The 14513-nt window shown below is 33.8% G+C and overlaps 1 protein-coding gene across 1 annotated transcript in view; it reads right to left on the bottom strand.

Moving 5' to 3' along the window:
• HSF5 (heat shock transcription factor 5) overlaps positions 1 to 14513 on the bottom strand; it is a 36724-nt gene that overhangs the window by 20307 nt on the left and 1904 nt on the right. The window contains exons 2-4 of the mRNA XM_019736316.3: positions 13033 to 13407; positions 4067 to 4164; positions 20 to 541 (exon numbers count right to left, since the gene is read on the bottom strand). Coding sequence (XP_019591875.3) covers positions 20 to 541; positions 4067 to 4164; positions 13033 to 13407 — 995 coding nt within the window. The remainder of the gene's footprint in view (positions 1 to 19; positions 542 to 4066; positions 4165 to 13032; positions 13408 to 14513) is intronic.

The following is a 14513-nucleotide window of genomic DNA, read 5'->3' as shown; positions in this document are numbered from 1 at the left end:
ATTTTTCTTTTCCCCTTACCTGGTGTGTGCTGAACGGTAGCCCTTCCTGCACAAATACTAATGAAGTTGGAGATGAATTATGGCTTAGCTGCTCCTTCAGTTTGATATGAGCTTGTTGAATGGTTGCAGATTCCTGCATTGTAGTATTTTCAACAGGCTGAGCTGTGTGGATGGTATAGATGTACTCAGGTGACTGTGGTAGAGAGCAGGTAATTGCTTGTTCTGTCCCGACCACAAAAGATGTAATATCAGAGCCTACAGGAGTAAGTGGCTCCAGCTGGCTAGCCTGACTTGTGGAAGATGGATTGCTGTTGCTTGAATTAGCTAGGATATGTTGGCCTCTGTTAGACTGAGATGTTGGGCACTGATTCTCAACAGGCTCCACCTTTACCATCTCCAATTTAGGGGAGGAATGCAATTCATCTACTATCTGAAAAACAGCCTCTAGGTTTACTTCTGTCTTTTTATTTTCATCAGTAGCACTGCAAGTCCAATTAGAAGGCAGAAATTCAACTGGATAGGAGGACTGCATTGGAGGATTCTGGGAAAAGAGAAAATAGGACTGTTTGGATAGAAAATTAAATATGAGATTAAGGAGGAAAGCAACAACATTTAGGCTGATGAATGCTACACACAAATAGATTAAACTTAAACTAAATCTCATTAAGAAAACTTGGATGCCAATCAACTTTTCAGCAGTGGTAGCTTCAATTCTATTGTTAACATTTACTTACCGTGTTTCCCTGAACATAAGACCTAGCCGGACAATCAGCTCTAATGCGTCTTTTGGAGCAAAAATTAATATATAAAACTATAGTAAAATAAGACCAGGTATAATATAATGTAATATAATAAATATAATATAATATAATATAATATAATATAATATAATATAATATAATATAATATAATATAATATACCCAGCCGTATTTTACTATAAGACTAGGTCTTATCTATAATAATATAATATAAGACCAGATCTTATATTAATTTTTGCTCCAAAAGATGCATTAGAGCTGATTGTCTGGCTAGGTCTTAGTTTCGGGTAAACACGGTAGCAATTATTATGTGTCAACCACTATGCTAAGTTTAATACTTGAATTTAATACTGGGACATGATGCTTCTGGAAAGCATAATGAAATGGTATTAAACCCAAATAAAATGTGAACAAACTCTCCACTAGAACAGGCTTTAGCAAAAAGAATTAGGTACTTTAAGCTTTATTAGGAATTTTTCTTTTCCCCTTACCTGGTGTGTGCTGAACGGTAGCCCTTCCTGTACAAATATTAATGATGTTGGAGATGAATTATGGCTTAGCTGCTCCTTCCAATAATTTCTCAGAGTTAAAAAACAAAATAAAAAAGCTAGCGTACCCAAATACCTATTTGCTGATAAAATGTCTGTATACCAAATTCTTCCATAAAGGTTGACAAAAACATCACTTCTATCTATCATATACTGTTTTAGGAATTTAGTAAGGAAATTTCAAACACAGGATGCTCACAAGTCCACCAATGCTTCTATAGATGCAGGGGGAGGTACTGATACTCTGTTCCAAATGATCTCAGAAAAAATGGATGGAATATCGAATGTCCACTGAGATTTACTTTTAATAATAAAAAAAACAGATTAAAAGTAGCTGTCACTTTTAGATTGGTATCTGTAAGATGTATTCTCTTATACATAGTACTTTGCACAGAGTAGGCATTCAATGACACGTTTGGTAATAAATGATCTCAAGCTGTGAACATAAAATACTGAAAAGTAATGATGAAATAAAACATGTAATAATTTGATGTTGCCAAATGTAGAGCTTTGCACAGAGTAGGCATTCAATAAATGTTTGTTGATTTATTGATGTTTCAAATTATAAACATAAAATACATAAGTTATTAAATAAATGTGCAGGGTGCTGACGTTGCCAAACACACTACAAAGATTGTGTCAATGATTTAAAGAACACTAATACCAAATAACGCATATTTCAATAGTTTAAGCATTAACCTACTTTTACTATAGTCAACAGCACCATTTATTGAGTTCTCACTATGTGCCAAGCACATGCAAAGTGCTTTACATACATTATGTCATTTAATCCTTAAAAGACATCTATGAAATGTGATAATCTCCATTTCCAAATGATTAAACTGAAGTTCAGAGAAACTTTGTAATTTACCCAAAATCATAATGAAATAACTGATAGAGCCAGGTTTCAGACATAGGGTCACCTTATTCAAGAGCTCTTGCTCTTTTAACCATTACAATAAACTGACCATTCACGCACACACGTACCTACAGTCCAAATAACTGTATTAATTCTAGAATGGCACCCAAAACACTTTCCCTTTCTTTCCATTTTAAAATCTTATGTCTACCATTCTCTATTTTCCTATAATAAACATGTAGTGTCTTTGTAGTAATAAAAGGTCTTTAAAGATGTTTTAAATAATTTAAGATATAAACATAATCAAGATATGAACACTGTCAGAGCATCTCCAGTATGATTCATGGGAGAGTGTGGATCCACAAACGAAAACATCTAATTTGTGTGATAAATATGTACCTCTAGTCAAGATAAACAGAATGGACTATCATGATTGATGATATCTGCCATTAAAAATGTCCAACTAAGTCCCCCTGATCTGATTCTATACTGTTCAAACAACAATCTGATTATCATTTGACTTTCCCTGTAGATTTTCTCAAAAAGAAAAAAAAAAAAAAAGAATGTTCTTTTGTGCACTGGAATGCCACAAGATATTCTCTTAAGAATGGAAGCTATCTCGGCAGCATGATATCAAAAGCAAGCACATAATTACAACCTTTAAGCAATTATAGCATAAAAATACAAAGCATGTTATTTAACCTAGGAATGGCAGTCTAAAACATTTGAATCAAAGCAATTGTTTCATAATAAAGAGAAGATCATTGAAGCACGGTGTTTATAACATGTGGGCTGAAGGGAACCACCACTTAAATTTCTAATTTTTGACATCATTTTTCTTTTTTCCTTAAAAAAAAGTAAGTATCATCTTGTAAGAATCTGTCATTTAATGACTTATAACCTTTTAGGGTTTATCGGGTATTCATTTCACCACAGAAGAGCCTAGAACAGCACTGTTCAAACTAACTTTCAGCAATGATGGAAATATTCTCTATCTGTGCTGTGTAATTTGGTAGCCACTAGCCTTATGAGACTATTGAGCATTTGAAATGTGGCTAATGTGACTAAGGAATGCATTTTTAAATTTTATTTAATTTTAATTAATTTAAATTTAAATTAGAAACCACACATGGCTAGTGCATACTATATTGGACAGTGCAAGCCGAGAAGAATCCTCAGACATCATTTATATCAACTCTCTTTTTTTAGAATTGAGAAAACTGAGGTCATAATCCACAGCTTACCTCTAGCTATTCATTAAGATAAAATTACACTTTGAAATTCTGGAAGGTCAACAATATTGTACTTGATATATGGAGTATGAGGTCTGACAATTAAGTTTGCACACTTGTTGCAACAATGTTGCTAACCCTTTTTGATTATTCATTATGAATTTGTACCAACTGGACAGTTAACCAAGTTTACTATTTGGAAGTGCTGAAAAAGCTGCATGAAAAACTTAGACGACCTGAACTTTTCACCAACAATTCATGGCTCTTGCATCACAACAATGCACCAGCTCACACGGCACTGTCTGTGAAGGCATTTTTAGCCAGTAAACAAATAACTGTATTGGAACACCCTCCCTGCTTACCTGATCTGGCCCCCAACGATTTCTTTCTTTACCCAAAGATAAAGGAAATATTGAAAGAAGATATTTTGATGACATTCAAGACATCAAGGGTAATAGGATGACAGCTCTGATGGCCATTCCAGAAAAAGAGTTCCAAAATTGCTTTGAAGGGTGGACTAGGCACGGCATCAGTGCACAGCTTCCCAAGGGGAGTACTTCAAAGGTGACTGTAGTGATATTAAGCAATCAGGTATATAGAACTTTTTCTAGGATGAGTTCGTGAACTTAATTATCAGACCTCTTATGTCCATTGTTCCAAGATCTTACCTGGAAGTAGTTGCAGTGTGCATAGGAAGAAGCAGTGGGAGTGACACAACTACTGAGAGCATCAATGTGAGTAGGAGGAGAGCAGCACTGTAACACAGCTGGAACAAATTCAAACACAGAACAGCCATCAACCAAAATAAACCTCTATAGCATTCAAGGGACTCCCCTCTTTCAACTTGGAAAGAAAAGTTTCAAAAGCTTTCCTTTGTGGGTGCAATAAAACATATTTAGGTACTATTATTTGTTGAAAACAACATGGTAGTAAACTAATTTTAAAAGCCTTTTAAAAGGGTCATGTCTTCTTTTATGAATTTCTTTAGCACCAAAACACTTTGTTACCTTTCTAACAAAACATTTATTCTTATTAAAAGTAATTTCCTTTTGTTAAAAATATCAGAACATATTTGGAATTCCAAAATAATTATTTCAATCATTTTAACAGTAACAAACATTTGCAGGAGGGTGTGTTTTTAAGGATAAGTATGAAATACTCTCCAAACATTCCTAGTATTATATAACGCATTCAGTGAAATCTATGCAAAAAATGTTTTAATCATTTAGAAAAGGAGTTAGGAATTCAGATCCTATAGCCAGACTGAAGATCCTGGAGATCCGGGAGCTCAGATCCAAAAATTTAATAGCTGAATAAACTTGAGCAAGGTTAATCTCTTTGGACCTCGGTTTCTGCATCCTATTAGAATAGGGATAATAATAGTACCTATCTAACAAGTTTGTTGTGAGGAATGAATGAGTTAATATGCATGAAGCACTTAGTACCGGCATACAGTAAGCAATCAATACATAAATAAATAGCTAACACTTCTAGAATAGTACCAGCATACAGTAAGCAATCAATACATAAATAGCTCACACTGCTATTATTTTTAACTAAAGAAATACATTTTTCCAAACTTTCTCTCTATAGCTAGGATACCATGAAAAGATTGAACTCTTTATAGTGGGATAGTTATACTTACAGATGCAGTCTTAATAATAGGTTGAGTCTCCTCTTTTCCAGAGAGAGACTCTCCAGAATGAATGAGAATCAGTTATAACATCACACCTCTGGATTAAACAGAGGATGACATTTATTGAGCACCTACCATGTTCCAAGCACAGTACTAGGTGCTTTACATATTTTGCTTCATTTAATCCAAACAACAACTGACTGAGGTATTAACATTACTTTACAAAAGTAAGGAAACTAAAGCTCAAAGATGTTAAATAATTTGTCGCAAGTCACAAAGCTGGTAGTAACAGAAGCAATCAGCAAACTCCAAAGCACATGCCCTTTAATATATCACAGTACTTCTCTAATCTTTCCTTCTTCTTAAAATGTAGATTTTTAATTTTACTAGGACTCTACTTGCTGAATATTTTTAAGGTGTTTTTATTATAAAGTGGCAACTTTCTCTTTTTATGTCCACATTTTTCATATTTCGAGTGTGCTAATAAAATAACTACTCACCTTCCATAATCTTTGAAAGTAAATTAGCCTAATGATTGTAAAAATACATTGAAATGCTTCCCTATTTCTCCATTATTGACTACTGATTTTTAAAATGTCAGTTCATAAAGGTATACTAGAAATAAATATTTTCTTATGACATCAATGTGCAACTTATGGCATTAAATTTTGCACATGAAAAAAACTTTAAATAATGGACAGAATTGTAGTTCAGATAGAAATATAAGGGTTGATGTCTTCTAAATGATATAATTTTAACAATTCCAGCGATTAAATAAATCAGATATTACTAAGATGGCCACATAAAATTCAAGCTGTTGTCACTTCCAATAGAGATTAGGCAAACAGGTTCTTACACTTTACTCTGGGAGATTATTCAAATATACAATTAAAATGTTTGGGGTTTGAATTTGGTTTCCCAGCATATTTGAAAGCATAAATATTCTAAGAAATAAGTTAAATGAAAAAAAGCCAAACACTGAGGAGAGGTCTGCAGGGTTTGCCAAAACTCAAAAAAACTGGGATTTTTTTTCTAGAGTTTTATTGTAATAGTTAAGGAAAATCTAGCCCCCTAGCGGCAGGAAAAGACTCAGTGAGAAACTGCAGGTTTTTCACCCATTCAGGGCAGGGCACCACCATCAAAGTGTTTTGTTAAAAATAAATCAATGAAAGATATTAGCTTTAATTTGCAGATACTGCTATGTTTGACTCCACTGGTTTAAACATTTTCAATAGTTGTTTAAATATACTTTAAAATAAATTTCTTGGAGAAATAAAATAGAAAATACAACAGAATATATTAATATATAGTTGATAACTGATTTGGTTATCTAAGGAAATGGCAAAATAGTGAATGTCCTTTAAAGTGTCCAGTAACAAATAGAAAGGTGAAAGGTAATCGCATGAAGAAAAGGACTTGAATAGATAATCCAAAAAGATTCCTCAATGGTTATTTCCTTACCAGTGCAGTCCTACTTTGTATAGTCAACAAAATAGATTAGTAGGTTCATTAAATATGAAAACATAGCTATAGAAATGCAACTATGTTCTTACCACATGACAAATTAATCTAGTGTGCATTATTAAAGCATTGCGAAGCACTAACATTTATAAAACTGAGTTTATCACTATGTCCTAAAACACATTCTTCTGCATAAAGATCTTCCAGTGTCTTCCTGAAGGCAGTGTTGTTCACTTAAGGCATTAAATTGTATGTAGAATGAAAAACTGGAAATAATGGACAAGATTCTAGTTCAGATATAAATATGAGTCGATTATATTTTTAAAACAATTCTAGTAATAAAAGAAGCCAGATTACTAAAAATTATCTAAAGGTAAAAATTTTCTTTTCCATTATAGGTTAGCAAAACAAGTTCATACACTTTATTCTTTGGAGGTAACTCAAATATATAATTGTTTTGAACTTGAATCTACTCCAGAATAGTAGTACAGTGTCAACAGTGGGAAAATTGCCTGGTATATAAATGCTCAAAAGGAAAAACAACCAAATAGTAAATTAATTTCAAGATAAGTTACTATAGCAACTAGAACCCCAACATCTCCTCACTGATGGTAAGGTAAGAGCAGGTCATCTTGGGCTTATATCCAAAAGAAGTGAAAGCAGAACAGATATTTGTGTACCTATGCAGCAGCATTAGTCACAACAGCCAAAAGGTGGAAGCAACACAGTGTCTATCAACAGATAAATGGGTAAGACGTAGTACATACATACAATGAAAAACCATTTAGCATTAAAATGGAAATTTTGACATATGCTACATCAGCGAACCTTGAAGATATCTTGCTAAGTGAAATAAGTCAATCACAAGAGGACAAATATTGTATGAATCCTCATTACATGAAGTTCCTATAGTTGTCAGATTCTTTAAAAAAGTAGAATGATGGTTGCCAGGAGATGGGGGGAGAGAGGAATGTGAAGTTAGTGTTAATGGGTCTGGAGTTTAGTTGGGGAAGATGAAAAAGGTCTGGAGATGGATGGTGGTGGTGCTAGTACAACAACGTGAATGTATTTAATGCCCCAGGACTGTATACTTAAAAATGGTTAAAATGGTAAATTCTATATTATGTATATTTTACCTCAATAAAAGAAAGGCAAATATAACTGTGCTTTTGCTTAGTTTCTTCTGGCAACTAAAGAGAACTTTCTGGTGTATCTATGCCAAATCCCTCTTTCCTTAAGAACAAAATCAGGCCTTTTCAGAGAAATTGACAATACAGACTACCTGAGCACAAGGATAACAGCATTGGAAAGTTCTTATAATTCCAGATTCTATATTTGTTTATGTATATTACGTAGGATTAGAAGCTTAAAGATCAACTCTTTAGAATTTAAATATACTTTAAAACAATAATAAGCAACTCTTTTTGTCCAATAGTCAATTCAGAGAAATTTAAAAATAATGATACAATATATTTTTCCAATAAAAAATTTAAAAATCATATGTACCTTGGGAGGGAAGTATATATTCTTACAAAGTACTTGATTTAGCTGCTTTTTTTTTTATTTTTAAGGAGGGCGCAGCTCACAGTAGCCCATGCGGGATCAAACCGGCAACCTTGGTGTTATTAGCACCACGCTCTAACCAACTGAGCTAACCAGCCACCCCTTCCTTACTTGATTTAGCTTTTAAAGTGTTAATATCTAGGTTCATTTGAAAGACAGATTTTAAAATATTTTATCCTTTATATGTATAGTGTTTTAAATTTTATGGTCTATTCACATATATTAATTCACTTAATCCCTGACCCAAAGTATTATTGCCACTTTGAAGGTCATGTCAGATGATTAATTGCAAAGCTGAGACTAGAATTATTTCATTCCATTCAATAAATTATTTACTAAGGGCCCAGTATAGCCAAGCACAATGCTAGGTGTAGGGGGTGTATAGAAATGAATTAGAGGGAGCCCCACTCCTCAGAGGCCCCAAAGTGGACTCCCACTCTAGCAGCTGAAGCATGTTTTCTCTGCTTGAGCAGTCCCACTACCACTAGTAGAAAAGAAGGGAAGGTCCCTCCACCAATCTCTACTGTCTACCCTATAGTAACTAACTATATGGGAGTAACTAACTCTGGGCAAGAGATCTACCAGGAAAGAGTCTCTCAAAAGCAAAGCAAAACAAAACAAAACATCCCTCTTTGTATGAGAGGCAGGAGGCAGGAAGGCAGCAGGGCACAGTGCCCAAAAGAATGGACTATTGAGTCAGTTTGCCTGGGTTTGTTCCCAGCCCTGCCTCTGCCTAGCTGTGCTTTGGTTTCCTAACCTATAAAATGAGCATAATTACATTCCCTACTTATAAGGTTGTTCTGAGGATTAAATGGATGAATATGTGCAAAGTACTTGGAACAGTGCCTGGTCATAATAACTGCTATATAAATATTTGTTAAGTAAAATATGAGATGAAGAGCAGCTACAAATTGTTAATCACTGCTTTGAGTTTAAAATTTAACTTTGAAAAAACAAATAATATGAGTGGAAAAAAAACAATTCCTCAATATAGGACTCTATATATAAATATGAATACATTAATATTCCTATATATGTTTGAATATATAGAGTATGAGTAAAACATAAAGGTCTAAAATGACGCTTTCTATACAAAGTGAAATTAAATTATAGTAGCACATTGAAAATGACATAAGAGGAAAAAGAACTGAATTCAAGATAGGGCAAGACTAAAAAGAATCAACTACTACTGGATCTACAACATATTGTCTTTGAAGGAGTGATAAGAGTGAAAAAACGTAAACAAGCTAGGCAAAAAACTGGACATTTCAAGAGAGGAATGAAAAATGTAAGAAATTATTCAAATGAGTCATTTTATTAGTCAATCTGATGATAGCAATTTTTTAGTCTCAATGTTTGGCTTTACTAAGGAAATTAATAATTTATAAAATATTACAAAATTCAAAATTTACTGGTTATACTATTGGAAGACCAGACTCAAGTTTATTTTCAATATAACTAATGTTTAAATGAAGTTGGATGTTTTTTATTAAAATCTGATCCAAACCTCAAGTCTTATAGTTCACTTTGAAAGGTTTCAAGTATGATCATTATTCCAAAATCAGTTATTTAGTTAGGACTTAAAGAGCTGAATTTGGGAGTGATTATTATCCTGTTTCTGAGATGAGGTTCTACTCAACTTTGGGAAAGTCATTTGTAATGCTCTCCATAAACAGATACTTACTAAATATTGGTTAAATTGTTCACTACTTTTTGCTTCCTTCACTTAAAATTTGGAAAAATTAAGTACTTGTACAGTATTTTTAATGGCATTTTATTTTCCATAGCAGGTCTTTTGTATTTAACAATACAACTTTTTATTTACATAGTACTTCAGTATGTTCAAAGAAGTTTTGCCTTCATTATGTCATAGAACTACTCTATGTATTAGAAGTCATCATGACAGAATGAGATTTCTTATTTTTATAACCTCAGAAACTTCATAGTTATTTCAATTATCCCTATTAAGACAAAACAAAAATTCAGATAACACAAAATTCTATTTCATATGCATTGTATATTATCAAAACATCAGCAACACTTACTTGTTCTTTAAATGTCTCTTTCCTGGTCTTTACCTTGAACTCTTGGAGGCAATTTTCAGTTCATAAATTTATATCCAAGTTAACATAAAATATTTTTAAATAACATATCCTAAATCATAATAATTTAACAAATTGTATTTTTATAATGAATGAATATTCATTAGTAGTGTTTTCTAGTAAATAATATATAAGTGGTTCCCATAAAATTTAGAACTAGGAGTTTCCAAGATAATTGTTGGAACTTGGAATACCTTTTCCCACAGAAACATCATACAGGCTAGTTTGACTCCTGAGCCAGATCATAACCATCTGCATTGTAAGTGTAGGACTAATAGCAATATAAAACCTAAGCACCATATCTTATATGTCCTTATGAAAATGCCTCCAAAATTCCAAATTGGAAGGCCAAGCACATTTTTAAATCTCCCTGCTGCAGTCCTTCCAAATTTCGACTCCTCAGAGGCTTCTGAGTCTTCAGTAGTTTAAAGAGGGGAGCTTGGAGGGAGGTTAGGAAAGGAAAGGAAAACAGTTATTGGTAAAAGGAGGGGAGGTAGAGTTACTGTCCAGGTGATGGGCTACAAAATATAAAACAACTGTAAGGAAGACACACACCGTCTCTCTGTATACTGGGCGTGACACAAAAATGTATACAAGTGGACACTTTGGTCAATGTTGCTCAAACAGTAGTTTGCCGTAATCAGAAGTGTCTGGATGCTAATGGTAACCACTTTGAGCACCTCTTGTAATTGCAGAAGTCAAATGTGACTTGCATTCACCTTTTGTTATCAGCATGCAGAGGGTGCCAAAAAAATGTACACACATTTTAAGAAAGGAAAAAACTGTATTAAAATTGTAATACTCAATATATACCATACACATATACATTCCACGCATAAAGGGAATGCAGCCAAAATTATAATTCAGATAGCAATGCCTAATTATTAAAATATTTGGATTAATAAAAATCTGACCCTATTTGTTGCTGTACATAAGATATATAACTTATAACATGAAATTAGTCATCTTCTGTTTTTAAAGATCACACACATATTTTTGTTCTTCAAAGAAGTAGCTGATAGTCTGGAAATATACTAGGCCTCAACCTTTTTCCATATAAAAAGGTATAAAAGTTTTTTTAATTTCTAATAGGCAAAATGATTAAAAGTGCTAAATCTTCCTTACTCCACATAATTCCTTCTCCTTTTTCTTCTCAACGCCATCCACGAAAACAGTGGCAGCTCTAATAATCTATAAAATCCAGTGTAATTTAAACTCTAGTTTTATTCTTTTATTATTAAAGGTAAATGCTATCAAAAAATAAAGCAATTCCTTCTACTATTATGTTTAGGTAGAATGCAATGAGCTGACAGTAAAAGAAGATAATTGGCTATGACAGCTAGAAAATGGTGAGTTCTGTTACAAATAGAAAAGTTACCAGATTTACAACTTTTAAAAGGCAACAAACTATTTAATTCCCTTATCTAATTTACATTCCCTTCCACTTATTTTAGCATTTGATTTTGTCCTGCCTGAGAAAAATAGTCTAACAAAATATCTCTAGAGATTGCTTCCAGATCTACATATCTGACAAAACCAATATTCCTAGAGTCTTAATTCATAGGGAAAAGAAATGTACCCTTTCTTCTCTCTCTGGTCTTTTCTGAAAGCCTTGACCCTTGTCTTGTTTCTATTGCCCTATTTCATCACTCTGTGTAAAGCACACTACATGATGAAACACACACCATGGCTATATTGCCTCTGCAAAATAGAATATACATTTGAATAAAATGGTAAGGCTATTATCTTGCAAAAATGTATCCCCCTCCCCCCAAAAAAAGGAAAAAGGACACCCACCCAAAAGCTACACAGATGGTCACTATCATATAAGGATTCCAATTAGCAGCTTGAGATTTACCAGTAGGTATTAAATGCCCTTGCTTGTCATTGTCAGGTTCTCCTCTCTACTACTCCCCAGTTTAGTTGGCTGGGATTAACATTGCAGGGACTTTACTGTTAAACCACACCATCACGTTTTTACTAAAAGGATATAATTTAGTTTTAAGAGATGGAGAGTATGTTCTTTAATTAAACTTCATTGCTGAAATACTAAAATAATTTTATTATAAGGTAGGTAATCTCACCTATAAAATTTAAAAATATAAAATATATATGTATATAAATATTTTTTTAAAAAGAAAAAAAAATTCTGCACCAAGGACAGAGTTACAGCAAGGTTCCAGTGTACTGAGTATTAATTTCATCACTAGGACACATTTTGAATATTCAAAAGTTTCACTAAAAATATCCACCTTTATGCACCAACAGAATTTTCACAATCCTTAAGAAAACAATGAAACTTTCTATATTGCTTAAAACTATGTCTTGATGAGAAATCTTTGACGTTTCTTAGGTGTATACTCCTCTTTTTGTTTAATCATGCAGAAATGAATTTAAAAATATAAATGCTCAGGGCCGGCCTGGTGGCTCAGGCCGTTAGAGCTCCATGCTCCTAACTCTGAAGGCTGCCGGTTCGATTCTCACATAAGTCAGTGGGCTCTCAACCACAAGGTTGCCAGTTCAATTCCTTGAGTCCCCCAAGGGATGGTGGGCTCTGCCCCCTGCAACTAGCAACAGCAACTGGACCTTGAGCTGAGCTGCGCCCTCCACTACTAAGATTGAAAGGACGACAACTTGAAGCTGAATGGCACCCTCCACAACTAAGAATGAAATGACAACAACTTGACTTGGTAAAAAAAAAAAAAAGTCCTGGAAGTACACACTGTTCCCCAATAAAGTCCTATTCCCCTTCCCCAGTAAAATCTTAAAATATATATAGATATAGATATATAGATATATAGATATATATAAATACATAAATGCTCACTATAATGTACTTTAAGAGAATCCACTGAACTTCAATTTCTCATACCTGTTGGATAGTAGGCTTGGGAGTACTGCGCTGAGGGTGTGTAGTTACTGTATTTTTGGGAGGAGCTGACCATTGTTTGAGGACCTGGCTGAACGTGCACCGATGTGGTGCTGGGCTGCAGAGTATACGTAACTTCAGTTGGAAACCTCTGCAGTACAGGAAATTGAACGCTTTTATCTGAAAAAGTGGGAGACGTTTCCACTTGTCCTGGGTGCATCCCAAGGGAGTTCTGCCATGTTCTAGGAGGAATTGGGGTCCGATCTAAACTTTTCAGAGGGAAAGTATTGTGGTTGTGGGACGAAGTAGATACGTAGGAGTAAGGAGACAAACTATCTCGCCGGAATGACCGGTGGAATTGTCCTACAGCCACTGGTCCTGCATAAAAGAGAAAGAACACATTTGTTAATTTTACATTACACCCCTGGATATAGTGAAGCCAAAGTCACAAAATATTCTCTACTCTTCACCTATGAAATGTTACATTTTCAGTCATTTTTAACACAACAGAAATCTAGTACTGGTAAAAACGTTCAGAATCCAGAATATGAGATTATACGTATAATGCTGAAAAAACAATCAAATAAACTTTTGTTTGGTTCTCAATATGACTCATAAAAGACAAAGTGGCCAAACTCTAAAATTAAATCAAGTATTAAATACAATATCCAGTGTTAAAAGCCTCTTCTAAATTATTCAGTCATCTTACCTTTTACCTCAATTGATTGACCCAGATTTTTCTAATTGTAAACTACTTCCTAAAAGTTTTAGAAATTCCATTCAGTCTTTCCAATCATTCAGGAACCTTAATAATAGGCACAAAAATAGGCACTTAACCATATTCTTAAAAGAAATAACTGTGGAACAAATAAGAATAACACAAATCAAAAAGAAATTTAATGTATAGGATTCTACTATAAAGAAGTATTCAAACCATAAACTACCGTTTCCCTGAAAATAAGACCTGTCTAGACAGTCAGCTCTAATGTGTCTTTTGGAACAAAAATTACTATAAAACCCTGTCTTACATAATATAAGAAAATAAGACTGGGAAAATAAGACCAGGTCTTATGTTAATTTTTGCTCCAAAAGATGCATTAGAGCTGATTGTCCAGCTAGGTCTTATTTTCGGGGAAACACGGTAAAGTAGCACACAGAAACAAAATGGAAACTAGAAAGTAGCAGTGTAGTCAGGCATATAACCCAGGCAATTCAAGCAGAATACAAATTACATGAGGAAAAATAGAAGAGTCAAGGATTTAGAACATGGAATTAAAGCAACACAAAGTTGGGCCAGTATTCTTGAACTTAGAATTACATCCCACCCAATCCAGTAACACAATTCCCTAGTGAACCAAGCCTATGGTGTAGGCCATCCACACCTGACATACCTTCTGCACATACCAACAGGTAGAATGGTAATCCCTTATCTTCTAAACTCCACGGACACAACCTAATCCCTTATCTTCTAAATTCCAAAAGAA

Source organism: Rhinolophus sinicus, chromosome 12 (assembly GCF_057876585.1).
Source record: "Rhinolophus sinicus isolate RSI-liver-muscle chromosome 12, RSI-T2T, whole genome shotgun sequence".
NCBI classification, from domain to species: Eukaryota; Metazoa; Chordata; class Mammalia; order Chiroptera; family Rhinolophidae; genus Rhinolophus; species Rhinolophus sinicus.
The sequence above is the reverse complement of the archived record's forward strand: the minus strand, read 5'-3'. Positions and strand labels throughout refer to the sequence as shown.